At 37.2% G+C, this 14063-nt stretch overlaps 1 protein-coding gene across 15 annotated transcripts in view; it reads left to right on the top strand.

Annotated features, from left to right (window-relative positions):
* PARD3 (par-3 family cell polarity regulator) overlaps positions 1-14063 on the top strand; it is a 643037-nt gene that overhangs the window by 310718 nt on the left and 318256 nt on the right. For 12 of the 15 annotated variants that reach the window (XM_078075364.1, XM_078075362.1, XM_078075361.1 and 9 more), the window contains one exon: positions 10216-10347. The exons of the other annotated variants lie outside the window; for them this stretch is intronic. In XM_078075364.1, coding sequence (XP_077931490.1) covers positions 10216-10347 — 132 coding nt within the window. The remainder of the gene's footprint in view (positions 1-10215; positions 10348-14063) is intronic. 15 annotated transcript variants of the gene reach the window in all.

The following is a 14063-nucleotide window of genomic DNA, read 5'->3' as shown; positions in this document are numbered from 1 at the left end:
GGTTTTTATGAAGTACTGTCCAAGAAATAAAATGCGAGCTCCTGTTACTACTGCTTCCCTTTTAGTTCTTTTCCTTAGTTCCTCAGAATCCAGATGGAGATAATGTTTTTGTAACTTGAAAAATATTAAACTATCCTCCCAGGCTACCTTCTCCCTATGTTCTTATGGGGGATATTTTCATAGGATAAAGGAGATAATCCCAGTTATACCTGGAAATAGACTGTTTTAATTTAAAACCATTTAAAAATTTTTTAAAAAGATGTATTTATTTGAGAGAGAGAGAGAGGGAGGGAGGGAGTGTGTGTACACACATGTGCACGCCTGAGTGTGTAGGGGCAGGGGCAGGGGCGCAGAGGGAGAGAATCCTCAAGCAGAGTCCCTGCTGAACGTGGAAGAAGGAGGCTTCCCACCAAGCAGGGAGCCTGATGTGAAGGCTCGATCCCAGGACCCTGAGATCATGACACGAGCCGAAGGCAGACACCCAACCAACTGAGCCATCGAGGCGCCCTTCTCCTTCCAGATTTAAAAATTCTGTATCTAAAGTTTTTCCTGGCATTCTGAACTGTTGAGCTGGATTAAAAACAACAGAAGAAATTGGTTCAAATAAATAGTCTGAATGAGATAGAGTTTTGCTGATCTTTTTCCTCTTAGATTTCCTTGTCTACTCCATGACCAGATCTGGTGGCTTCAGAGAAATCTGTGCCCTCATGGTCACTTCTGGAAATGTCACGGCCTTTATAAGTTGACCTACATCTCTGTGAGATATTTAGCCAACCTGTTTTCATACCAGATCCCTTTATGTTCATAGCCTGGTGCAGATCCATGCTCTGGGGGTTATTTTTCTTATCTGATGTTACAACAGTTACTGCGGTGTACTGGCCAGTTGTAGGTTGTGAGGTAAAACTAAAATGTTATATTTCTGGTTTTGTCAGCATATCAACCGGAAGGATTTGCTATGACAGGAAACTTACTTGCAAATTAATCATAATTTTCAAATGTGTACTTTTTTTTTTTTTTTAAGATTTTATTTATTTAGTAGGGATAGAGAGAGGAAGCACAAGCAGGGTGAGTGGCAGGCAGAGGGAGAAGCAGGCTCCTCGCTGAGCAGGGAGCCCGATGTGGGACTCGATCCCAGGACCCTGGGATCATGACCTGAGCTGAAGGCAGACGCTCAACCGACTGAACCACGCAGTCATCCCCCAAATGTGTACTTTCTGTAGAGAGTTGCAAACAAGAATTTTTTCCCCTGGCATATTCAGCATTCTTGAGTGTCCCACTGATCTAAATGTAATTCTGTGATCTAGAAGCTACTGAATACGTTGTAAAGACTGGAAAAGACATGAGTTATTGTTCAGATTTTTCAGGTCAGAATGAGTTTTAAGAACTATGTACCTTTAATATTTCAAAGGAAAAAAACTAATAAAATTTGATGTACATTATAGGAGATTTGATTTTGTACATTAATAAAAAAATCTGCTTGGATAAATTATTTTCAATTTTTGCTACTAATTCCTGTTCAAAATCTAAATACAGTTTAGAATGAAAATTAAAATAGAGATTTAAAAATAAAATATGTATTAATGAAATTTGAGCTACAGAGGTGCTCTAATAAATGTTTTGGCATTCAAAATCTCTGCATTTTGATTTTTTCATTTTTAAATTTTTAAAAAGTTACATTGTCAGTATAATTGATGTCTCGTCACAAATTGTACCACACTTTTATAGACTATCACTAATGATAAGTAGTCTACTAATAGAATTTTGACAGAAATGTATGGATGTTTGAATTTCCTCTTTGTCTTGTCATAGTTCTGTTCAGAAGTAGGAGCAAATTTATAAATACAAACTCTTTCTTTTATCTCTTTTAACCCTCTCATTAATGATTAAGAATGTGGAAGAAAGCAATTACCCAAAAGGAAAGTAGGAGATATATATATATATATATCTCCTATAGTCTACACACACACACACACACACACACACACACACCAGTATTTATACTTATTTACATATGCAGGAATTACAGATAATATGGGCTTAGCTAATGGGATGAATTTGCTTGACCACAGATCAACAACATTGGGGCATTCCATGTAGGATATTGGTCATTACACTTCAAAATAGACATGTCTCTAGGATAAGTGATGATAATACTGTGTTTGGAGTAAAATCCTGTGGTTTTTTATTTAAAAAAAAAATATATTAATAGGCATGTCATTGGTTTAAATGGATAGGGACTGCCAAATTTTCTGCCTTCATTTACAGGTTGGTTATTGAATCTGTAATTTTTTGTGTGAGTCAGTTTATTCCCAATCCCACATTTCTCTCTCTTCTTTTTTCTCTTTTTCATTTACTAACTAGAGGACGATTTGAAGGTCAGAAAAGTACATTGACAAAAATCCTATTTACAGACCATTTTATGGTTGTTATCTTCTGCTACACGTTAGCCTTGGCCTTCCTTCCAAGGTCATGCTCTGGTGTAGCCATCAGGAGGCACACAAGGTAAACTCTGGCCACAGAGACCGGAATGGGTCTGTTACATTGAATCAACAATATGATTACTGATGATTTTAGCAAGCTTCATGTAATTAAAAAACAATTCTAAGCCATAATTACTAATTTCACCTCAGTCTTAAAATTTCAGGTTAGACATCCTGAAAATAGTTTCTTTTGTGTCTGTGTATCATTTCTTGGAGAAATGATAAAGCAGAAAATTGAGCTCTCTTTGACTAGAATTGCCGAGTTGAAAAATAATTGTAAACTTAAAATCTGAAAACTGTATGGGAATATTAGAAACCATAGGATGCATAGAGGGTACAAAAGTTAAATTTATATGCATTGAACGTTCAGTATGTCAAAATATAACACAATTCCTAATGGTTTTTCAAAAGGTGTTTGGAATTTTTGCATTGAAAAAAAGAAGTAGAACTGTAGTTGGGTTTCTTATGCTAACATAGAAATATCTGGTACTTCTGTAATGTTCATGAAATATTCCTATATTTCTGCAACAGAGGGATGTAGGCTTGCCAAGGAATCTGACCATCAGCTAAGTAGCTGTTTCTGAGAGATAAAGCCTTGGAGTTGCAGCTTAGTATGCCAGGAATAAGCTTCTATCCCAAGGCATTGGGTGGCTTCTGTGTGGTTTCTTTTTATTGAATTGTAATTGGCTTGGGGAGGGGTGACGGGGGAGAGAGGAATTACTTTCCCTATCCTGAAAGAGATTTACTGCATAACTAGGGTACTGCTACCAGGGAGCAGCAAATTAATATGCATTTCTCAGCCTGGGTGGCTTTTTGACACCTGATGATATGGTAGTACATTTAGATGATAAGGAAAATCCCTGATCACAGCAGGAACGTCTGTTTTTTTCTGGCAAGAGGGATAGCAAAGCTGAATGGCTGTTTGGGACAGCTTCATGAGTGAAGGATTAAAATTGTAATTAAAAAAAAGGAGAGTAATTCCTTATGGTAGTTTTCTTATAAAAATTGTTAGATAAAGTAGTAATGGCTTTACTATAATAGATTATTTCTTGTTATTAGCAAATTTAATAATCATTAGGATTTTGCATATTGGTACTACTGACAGATTTTTGTAAGTCTAAAGAAAAAGATCTTTGTTTTTTTTTATTTTTTAAAGATTTTATTTATTTATTTGACAGATAGAGAGAGAACACAAGTAGGCAGAGTGGCAGGCAGAGGGAGAGGGAAAAGCAGGCTCTCCGCTGAGCAGGGAGCCGGACGTAGGGCTCGATCCCAAGACCCCAGGATCATGACCTGAGCCGAAGGCAGCCGCTTAACCAACTGAGCCACCCAGGCACCCCAAGATTTCTGTTTTTACCTTGAAGTTTACCAATAGACAGAATGGAGGCATTAATTTGATCATAGAATGAAATAGATTTAAAGTCACATTCTCAAATTTTTTAAAATAAATACAGCTCTAACTTGTTGCAAAAATATTAATGGCAAAGATTTTTGTTGGTTTGGTTTTTTCTTTAGGTTAGAAAATACAGGTTTTGCAAATACATTTAACTTAAAAATGTTGACTTTTTTTGTAGCTGACAATAGTCTGATCCATTAAAAATGTAGATAATCTTTCATAGACATATTAAGACTACCATGTTTTTTTGTTGTTGTTGTTCTTGTTGTTATTTATCCATCTAAGGACTTTATTAGTTGCAAACACTTCTTTCCTTCAGAAACAAATGACAGCATTATGTATTACATTCCATGCCTTCATACTTTTTAAAAAAAATTTTTTAATTTTTTATTTGAAAAATGGGAACATAGGAATGCAAACTCACAAATGAGCTAAGAGAAAATTCTTTTCAAAAATCAAGTACTTTAACCTATATAATTTGGAAGAAAAAAAGCAGTATGTTTATCAATATGTACTATCAGGCACTCACTCCCATGCAAAGTTCATGTAGGTAGTAAGTTTAGATTCATTGCCAATCAGATCAGTGAATTTGGGAATGTTTTGAGAAATGCTCATCAGATCTTTTGGACATTCAGATATTTCAGCGTCAGTGCAAGGTTAATAATGAGAACTTTTTTTTTTTTTTGAAGGATTCTTTTTTGTGTTTATTATTATGGTCTCATTAAATTCTCATTCTTCTGTTAAGTACATTAAATATTTGTTGGGTACCTACTTTGTGAAAGGCTCTGTGCTGGGCATCATAGGGTTAGAAAGATGGTCCTTTCTCCAAAGCTTATAATGTAGTAGAGTTTGCTAGAGGTTATGGCATTTATTTTTTTTATAGAATTTTTTTTCATTTAAATTCAATTAATTAACATAGGATGTATTATTGGTTTCAGAGGCAGAGGTCAGTGATTCCTCAGTCTTGTATAATACCCAGTGCTCATTACATCAGGTGCCCTCCTTAATGTCTGTCAACCAGTTACCTCATCCCCCCACCTCCCTCATCTCCAGCAACCCTCAGTTTGTTTCCTATGATTAAGATTCTCTTATGGTTTATCTCCCTCTCTGATTTCGTCTTGTTTTATTTTTCCCTCTCTTTCCCTGTGATCCTCTGTTTTGTTTCTTAAATTCCACCTATGAGTAGATCATATGATAATTGTCTTTCTCTGATTGACTTACTTCGCTTGGCATAATGACCTCCAGTTCCATCCATGTCATTGCAGATGGGAAGATTTCATTTTTTGATGGCTTAGTAGTATTCCATTACACATACACACACGCGCACGCGTGCACACACACACACACCACATCTTCTTTATCCATTCATCTGTTGATGGACATCTGGGCTCTTTCTGTAGTTTGGCTATTGTGGACATTGCTGCTATAAACATTGGGGTGCAGGTGCCCCTTCAGATCACTACATTTAAGACTACTATGTTTTTAAAATCATTTACACTGAAATGAATATTTTTAAGCTGAAAATAGTATGTACTGTATACATTTCAATTGGAAATCATGAATATCCAAGCATATATTATGAAGGAGAAATCATATTGCATGTTATGTTGTTTGTTGTTATACTAACATTGTAAATACAGAATCACAACTTTATAGGATTACAGTCTTCGTCTGAACTTTGGATCAAGCTCAGGATTGTGAGGGAGAACATGAGTGAAATGCTAGTAGTACCTGCATGATGCTATCAACAAAGGAAAGCATATATTGCATAGTGATTAATAATATATTTTAGAAATTCTTCACTTTCTTGATAATGACTAAGGTTACTTCAGCTGGCCTCTCATACATTATAAATTAATGTATGAATTCATTATTGACATTACCATAACAATATTGAATTAGGAAAACTTTTTTGTTATGAGGGGTTAATATCAATTTTATTTTTCTTATCTATTAACTATTCAAAGTTGATTCTACAAATATAAAATTGAATTTTTCGGGTGGAGTTCAAAAGGACAGATTTTTTTTTTTAATCTTTAGCCCTTATCTCCTTTAATATGATTACTTTGTGGTGGCCTGAAACATGAATTACATGTCATAATTGATGTAATTGGAGAAATGTCACACTGCTTTTTAGATGCAACTGGAAGTAATTACATTATCCACAGACATTGTATACTGTAGGTGTGACATTGAATTGAAATAGGCATATAACAGTTATACATCTGGTAGTATAAATCTAAAAGTACAATCATATTTCAGTGAAAATGCGTGTCACTGATGTTTATCGTGATGCCTTTTGAAAGCATTCCCTTTTTCATTTTTAAAACAACTTATAGAAGTGTTCTTTGAAAATTCAGGGATTCTGAACCATGTGAAAGTGACATAGTGAAGTAAAAGCCCTCCATATTAGTATAGGCCACTGAGCTAAGTGCTTGAGTCTAAAGGTGAATGGCGATCTTCTGCCTTGGTTTCGATGTAATAGTGGAAATAGCAATTTTAAAAATTAACTAAATTATAAGTTAGAGCTATAATTAGTAAAATTAAAATATAGTGGTAATAAAAAGCATGACATTCTGATGTCTGTTGAAAGTCCGGGAATCCCTCTTAGAGAAAGTAGCGATTGCACTGGGTGTTGAAAAATGGTAAGTGATCTTACAAAAGAAATGTTATTGGAGTCTAGGCTCTGAAAGAGCATAAGTAAAGGTGAAGAGGCATGTGGCACAGCAAGCGTGATTGTGTGCAGTTTCCTCGGGGCTACCTGCAGTCTGTCCCATGGGTGATGTGCTCCAGCGTACATTCTAGAACAGTCCTCTGTGGGAAGTGGCGGAGAGCACTGTTGGAGAGGTTAAGGCTGGGGCCAGCCTCCAGTTTGAAGGTTGCTGTACTAGTTTCAGATGAGAGACGAGTAGAAAGAGGTGAAGAGTATGATGAACATTTTTCAGAAGGGTGCCAGGATTAATGGAGAAAGTGAGTTTCATTTTGGATCTGTTGATTTGGAGGTATCTTTGGGATGGACGGTTGGAAATTTAGATCATGAATTCAGGAAAAGTTTAGTGTTGGTGACCCATGCCTGGAAGTCGTCAGGAGGGAGGTTTTGAAATGATACACTTTTTGAGCTTGGCTAAGGAGACAGGAGTGAGCAAGCCATAGGTAGAGCTAATAAGGGCCATTTCAGGAAAGAAAAATAATGGTGGAGATTCAGAAGGAATCAAAAGAAAGTACCAGTCACATCCTGGATTCTAGACACCAAGGAAAATGAGCATTTTGTGTCATCTGGTCTCTTCATTTTAAAGATCTACTGTTCCCTTTTTGCAAGCGGTATTTTGTCAGTATGTGAACATCCAGCTCACTATCAACTCTTCACCTAACAGTTATAGAATCCATTGATTATCTTTGCCTGAAGGAGTTATTTCTTTAGGAGCTGTATGTGGTGAGTTTTCTAAATCTATTCATTATTCTGTTTGCATTACGTGGCATTCTTCTGAAAAGACAAGCTTCCCCTCATCGACTGGCACTGTTGGTTTCCCTGAAATACAGTTCCTCCTGAAAAGGCAGAATAGATTTTTAATACTTTGTGTTTAATTATTCATTTTCAAAGTAAAGAGTTGGTGTAGTAATCACCTCTAATGGTGGAAAATGAATAGAGAAGCCAGGTCCTTAGCCAATGGTAGCAGCCCCAAGATCCTTGATATAAAAATTCTACTTGTGTTTCTCTGCACTCCCAGTCCTTCTTCCCTTCGTGGACATTTTTTTTTTTTTAAATTTTTTTTTAAATTTTTTTTTTTTTTTTTTTTTAAGATTTTATTTATTTGCGAGAGAGAGAATGAGAGACAGAGAGCGTGAGAGGGAGGAGGGTCAGAGGGAGAAGCAGACTCCCTGCTGAGCAGGGAGCCCGATGTGGGACTCGATCCCGGGACTCCAGGATCATGACCTGAGCCGAAGGCAGTCGCTTAACCAACTGAGCCACCCAGGCGCCCCCCTTCGTGGACATTTAAGATTCTGTCAACTGATACATTTATCTGCCCTTTATGACTTATTTGAATTTCTTGGCAGTAAGTCAGCTAATTTTGCTTTGTTCTCAAGTTATCATGAGCAGGTTTTAAGGCAGAGCTCCTAGTATTTCGAGATACAGTGAGCTTCGGTTTCTTCAGTTGCTTTATGCTTTTCCTTAGCCTTTGCCTGTGTCCTTTGCTTATTTTACCATTTCCATGTTCCTGCACGCAAGGCCAGTCCCTAATTCCTGGGTGTGGAGCAGCATTGTAATCTTACAGTGTTTTCCTTGTGCTTGCAGTTATATGCTGTGTTATAGCTTTCTTGAGCTGCAGTAACCAGGCATGTACAGAGGTTTTCTAGTAAAAATACTTGCTGCTAATGTTTAATTCTGTCGAGGTTTTAGTTTCTTATCTAGGTATATTAAAAAGAAAACTTTTAAAGTTTCATACTGAAGTTTATACTGGTAAATATTTATAGATTTAAAAAGATTTTTTGTACACCACAATATTGGCATAGGTTCCGGACCATCAATTCATTTTGAAGCTTTTTCCTCTGATGGAATTCATGAAGGATCAGAAAACAGTATCTTGGTCTATTGCTAAGGTCTATACAGTACAAACCTGTTACATTACACTTTTTCGTGTCTGTGTATTTGCTGCTCATATGGTTTAAGTCATGAGGAATAAGAAACGGTCATGTGTATAATGTATACAGCCAGACCATCCTTAACAAAGTTATTAAGGAGAATATTTTGGTCCTTCACTTAAAATGGGGCACTGATGTAAGTGGGTCGAAGTGGTTAACATTTTAAATTTGTTCTTGTAGGAGATATTTAGATTTACATGTTGAACTAAAATGTTTGACTTCTCTGCCTTATCCTACCTTCCTCCTTTCTCTTCAGGACATTGAAATTAGGTTTTATTTTTTATTTTTAAAAGATTTTATTTATTTATTTGACAGAGAGAGAGAGAGAGAGCACAAGCTGGGGGAGCGGCAGACAGAGGGAGAGGGAGAAGCAGGCTCTCTGCTGAGCAGGGAGCCCGATGCGGGGCTCAATCCCAGGACCCTGGGATCATGACCTGAGCTGAAGGCAGACGCTTAACGACTGAGCCACCCAGGTGCCCCTGAAATTAGGTTTTGTAGCCCAAAAGCCAAAGCAGATTATTATAAGTTATTATTTCAAAGAAATGTCCAGTAGCATTTGATTGCTTTGGGATATATATATATATATATATATATTTAAGATTTTATTTATTTGTTGGAAAGAGAGAGAGAGATTGAGAGAACGAGTAGGAGGAGGGGCAGAGGGAGAAGCAGACTCCCTGCTGAGCAGGGAGCCCAACAACAGGACTCGCTCTCAGGACCCTGGGATCATGACCGAAGGCAGACACTTAACCAGCTGAGCCACCCAGGTGCCTGCTTTGGGACATGTTAAGTAAATATTTATCAGCTAACTAGGTTTTTATGTAAAGACTTCACTTGCCATGAGCACCTTGGGGTGAGCAGTTATGAATCTATTATGTACCATGTATTGGGATAAATTAATTTTTCCCTTTACTTGATATTTGAATTAATGCATACAACTAGCTCGTGAAGTAGCTAACAGAACAGTCTAGAGAATCTTAAGTCTCTTGCCCAAAGTCACACAACTACAAAGATCTAAATAAAGAGCAAATTCTTTGGGGCGCCTGGGTGGCTCAGCTGTTACGCTTCTGCCTTCGGCTCAGGTCATGATCCCAGCATCCTGGGATCGAGCCCCGCATCGGGCTCCCTGCTCGGCAGTAAGCCTGCTTCTCCCTCTCCCACTCCCCCTGCTTGTGTTCCTGCTCTCGCTGTGTCTCTCTCTGTCAAATAAATAAAATCTTTAAAAAAAGAAAAAGAGCAAATTCATTAATCTTTCTTATTCTAAACATTTTTGGTGAATTATAGAAAATATCTCACAATATTAATAAGACTAGAAAGAAGATGAAAAGAGGAAATTCCATGATTGGGAGATATCAACAGTCTTGTAGAGAACTACTTTTCATTTTGTGGTGCATGTAATTGGCCCAGGGAGATTGATTTGGGAGGGAGTGCAGGGAAAATGGTTTTGTCTCCCGTGCGTGTACGTATGCAGCTACCTTCCCCACTCTAGTCATTACACTCCCTGAACCCCAGACGGATGACTGCATTCATGAGGTCTAATCTGGGTGAAATGTCCTCAATCAGCTCTTCTGTGTAGGCTTGGGAAAAATACTTTGAGTATGCAGAATCACTTTTCTGCTACTTTTGGAAGACCAAATGCATCGTTAATTTGCAAAGTCTGGTTTTTTACAAGACACCTTTTTGTTTCTTTTTGAATAGAAAGATGAAAACTATAGAAGCCTTCCACGGGATGCTAGTAACTGGTCTCACCAATTTCAGAGAGACAATGCTCGCTCATCTCTGAGTGCCAGTCACCCAATGGTGGACAGGTGGCTGGAGAAGCAAGAACAGGTAACATAAATGAATCTTTCTACACATGTCATTGGTGTAACTTCCTAGCCCATACCCTGAAAGATGTTTCCCTCCATCACTGTGATGATTAAAGGTAAATTACTCTAACAAACTTCAGGTAAGTACCAGGCTCTCTGTCAGAGTTTGTCTAATATGAGTATAAACTATTTCTGTGGTGGTCCCGGATCAAAGATTTCTCATAAGCGGTTATGAATATTTGCTGTGGATCCTGGAGTATCATGACTCCTGAACTTGTTACGTTGCTGAGGCATAGACATTTGGCAGTGAATAGTACAGCTTGAGTAGACTTTCAAGACCACTTATAGGTTCTTCTCTTTATTGATAAGCAGTAAGTCAAAGGACCTGAAGAGGCAAATTAAAATGTTCTATCTTACCTGATTTCACTCTGTAGGAGAAATACATGCTATAGTGTTATTTCAGAATTTCGATGATTTTGTCGGGTTTGGGGACTTTCCCTTTCATAAATGTCAGGGAACTATTTTTGAGGTTTGTAAGTTTTTAGAGGTGCTCAGTTTACTCTGCAGGATTGGCCATCTACCATTCGTGAAATCAGCATTGTTTACCACTCAGTGTAAGTAACTGGTTCGTGTCCTGGGAAAAGCAGCTGTTTACAAACTTCTTATGTCGCTGCTGGAGAAGCCGTCACCACATGAAGACTAAGAATTTATCCGGTTAGTTGTGACACATAAAAAACAAGTTCTTCCAGTGTTGTTGTTTAAAGTCTGAATTGTTTCTTGTTAGTCACAGTATTTTCTTTTTAGTGGAAATTCTAGGGTTTTCTTTGTTGTTTTAAACAGTTTTTGTATTAAAAACACACTTATCTCCTTACTTTGTCACTTATTTTCTTAAAAAGTTCATTTAAAATTGAAGGCTAGTGAATACTAAGAATGTTTTGTTTTCTGTTTCAGTAATTTCTAAAATTATTAATAATTCTATTGCCTAGATAGTAGAGTAGTTGTTTTTCAATTTAGATTAGTGATGTCAGTGGAAAGAAGTCCTAACTTTACTTAATGCATCTTAGTCTGTGTTGTATAGCATAAGCCTCCTAAAATAATTTTGTGTGTGGGGGTGTTGGAATATGAAGCAATAAAAAACGACAGTTTGCCTTTGATACCACGTATGGAATCACAAACGTACTGATTTTTATCATATCATAAATGTTAGAATACACTAGAAGCATTGTGTGATGGAAATAATTTTAAATAATTAAAAAACCATGGAAGTCCTACTTAGGAAAAACATTATTTTCTCAAAATACAGATTTTAAACTCATTGGTGTTATTATTTCATTACCATTTTGAGCTAAATATTTTAAAGAATTAGTTTAGCATGGGCCTGTAGTCAGACTGGCTGGTTACTAGCTATCCACCATAAATGAGACTTGGGCACGTGGCTACCTTGTCCATACTTCAGTTTACTCGTTTATCAAACGGGTCTAATCATAGAACCTGCTCCTACAGTTGCTGCATCCAGTGATGGAATACCTACCAAGGGGTTATTAGAATACCTACCAAGGGGTTATTAGAATCATGCCTGGTACCCAGGAAAACTGTGTGTCTTAATATATTTGTTAGAAAAAAAGTTGGCTGCCAAGAACAGAAATTCTAGATTGCCTGAGAAGAAGATACTCCTTATTCATTTAACACGAAATCTGGAGGCAGGGATGATTGGTGGTGTAGTCCACAACCCAGCGGACCTCACTGAGGATCCAGATCCTCCATTTGCTGGGAGTTCGACACAGGGCCTCCATGTCTGTGTGCTCAGCTTGTCGGAGCCTCGGACATCACGTCCTTGTACGGGAGAGGAACAGTGCCTTTATCTTCTGCGTGGCTCTTTTTGAAAGCAGATAAACCTTTCCCACAAGCTCCCCCCCCCCCCAAACAGGTGCCCTTCATGTTGTGTTGCCTAGCGTTGTATGACTTGCATGCCAGTTTCTAAAAAAAAAGGGAGTTGTTGGTTGCGACTAGTTGAGCTTGATCTCCTGGAGCTGGGGGTGTGGGTGTGGCGGTTTGTCTTCCCTGAAACACAGCTGCTCATCACTGAATACAGTCAAGTTTCCCTTAAAGCAAGAAGGGAGGTACGGTTAGCTAACTATGCTAAATATGATTATTGTTATTACAAGATTAGGGGAAAAAATTGGCAGTCCAGAGTTTCTAAAGTAGGATATATTTAATTGTATTCTAAAAATACACTTTTTTTTTTTTAATTATTGTGGTTGTAGATGTGTTTTTAAGGAGGTTATATAGTTTTTCTTTGTAATTTTGGTATAAAATAGTTTCTTTTTACACAAAAGGAGTTGCATTGAGAAGCCACATACTTTTTTTTCTTCCCAAAAGACTCAGCCTTGATTTGCTTCTGTTGAAGTTATTTGAAGCATTTGTTCCTTGATAAGCAGGTTTTTAAAAAATAAGTACTTCCTTAGTCTATGTAGTCTAATGTAAATGGCATTAGTTAATTGATTCCTGAGCCTGAAAACATCTTCTTCCTTGGCTTAAATTTAAAAAATGATGATCCATTCACTAAATTTGATGATTTCACATCAGCAGGATAATTAACGAAACTGAAATCTATTTAACTAGACAAGAACAGCAAAAACAACACAAAATCCATATTAAAACTTTGCCTAAAAGTAGGCACAATTGTTTGGGCAGAAGAGGACAAAGAGGTTATGCTGGACATACTGTAAATCTAGTCCAGATAGTCTCATTTAATTGTGCATTTATTCTTTTAACTGTTTCCCATGAGTCATCTGACTTTAATGGCCAAATGTCTCTTCTGTGGGCTTTTTTCTCCTTAGTTTTTGCCATTAAAAATGTAATAAGAGATGAGCATTACATAGATAAAAATAATGTTTTATATGGTAAAAAACAAAAATCACCCCCCTGCCTTTACAATTTGGGATCACCAGGGTAGAACTGCCTTCCATGAGTTATGCCATCTGGACTGAAGAGGTCAACAGAGTTCTAGATTTTATATGTCTTCAGTGGTTTTGTTTTGCTCTGTTTCCTACTAGATTGCTTGTCTCATTATCTCTGTTTTTTTGAAGGCAATTATGACCAGATCAGTTGTGCCAGTGGGAATAAACAGTAGGAATGAAAGGCACAAGAGAGCGTGTTAAAAGTGCTGAGCTAGTAGACACCTCTGGTAGCTGAAGGTGGCTTTCAGTTTTTGTGGGGTTGATCCCCTATAAGGGGATATTGAATCTTTCCCTCTTTTAGAATATTCATAAGGTACACACTCATATAATCAAAGGTGGGGGATGTATTTTATTAGAACTTTGTACCAGCAAGCACTTGGACTCAAGCTCAACGTGATTTCCAGAAATAGAAGTCTTGCTTTTCAGTTGACTAATTCTTGCTCAGAATAGCCTGTAGCTGAATCCTATATCAGGTTCCTCTCAGAAGTAGAGGACTGTGTATCTTTCAAAGAGCATCCTTTTCTTGTGACTCCCTTTTTCTGAGCTCTTAGAGGAAGCACAAAGAATTCAATACTAAATGGGTTGTTGTCGTATTGCCTTGAAAAAGTTTTCATGCTTCTGAAATTCTGACTCTGAGACCCAAGAAACAACAACAAAAAAATCAACAAAAGGCTTAGTTTTGATGTGTGGCAATGCTTTAAGAAATCTGAATTCCTTTTAACCCTTACCATTTCCCTGACTCGGTGTAGACTATAATTTAATATTGGCAGATAATAGA

Source organism: Halichoerus grypus, chromosome 6, assembly GCF_964656455.1.
Source record: "Halichoerus grypus chromosome 6, mHalGry1.hap1.1, whole genome shotgun sequence".
Classification (NCBI taxonomy): Eukaryota; Metazoa; Chordata; class Mammalia; order Carnivora; family Phocidae; genus Halichoerus; species Halichoerus grypus.
Note: the sequence above shows the minus strand (reverse complement) of the source record. Positions and strands in the feature narration are given on the sequence as shown.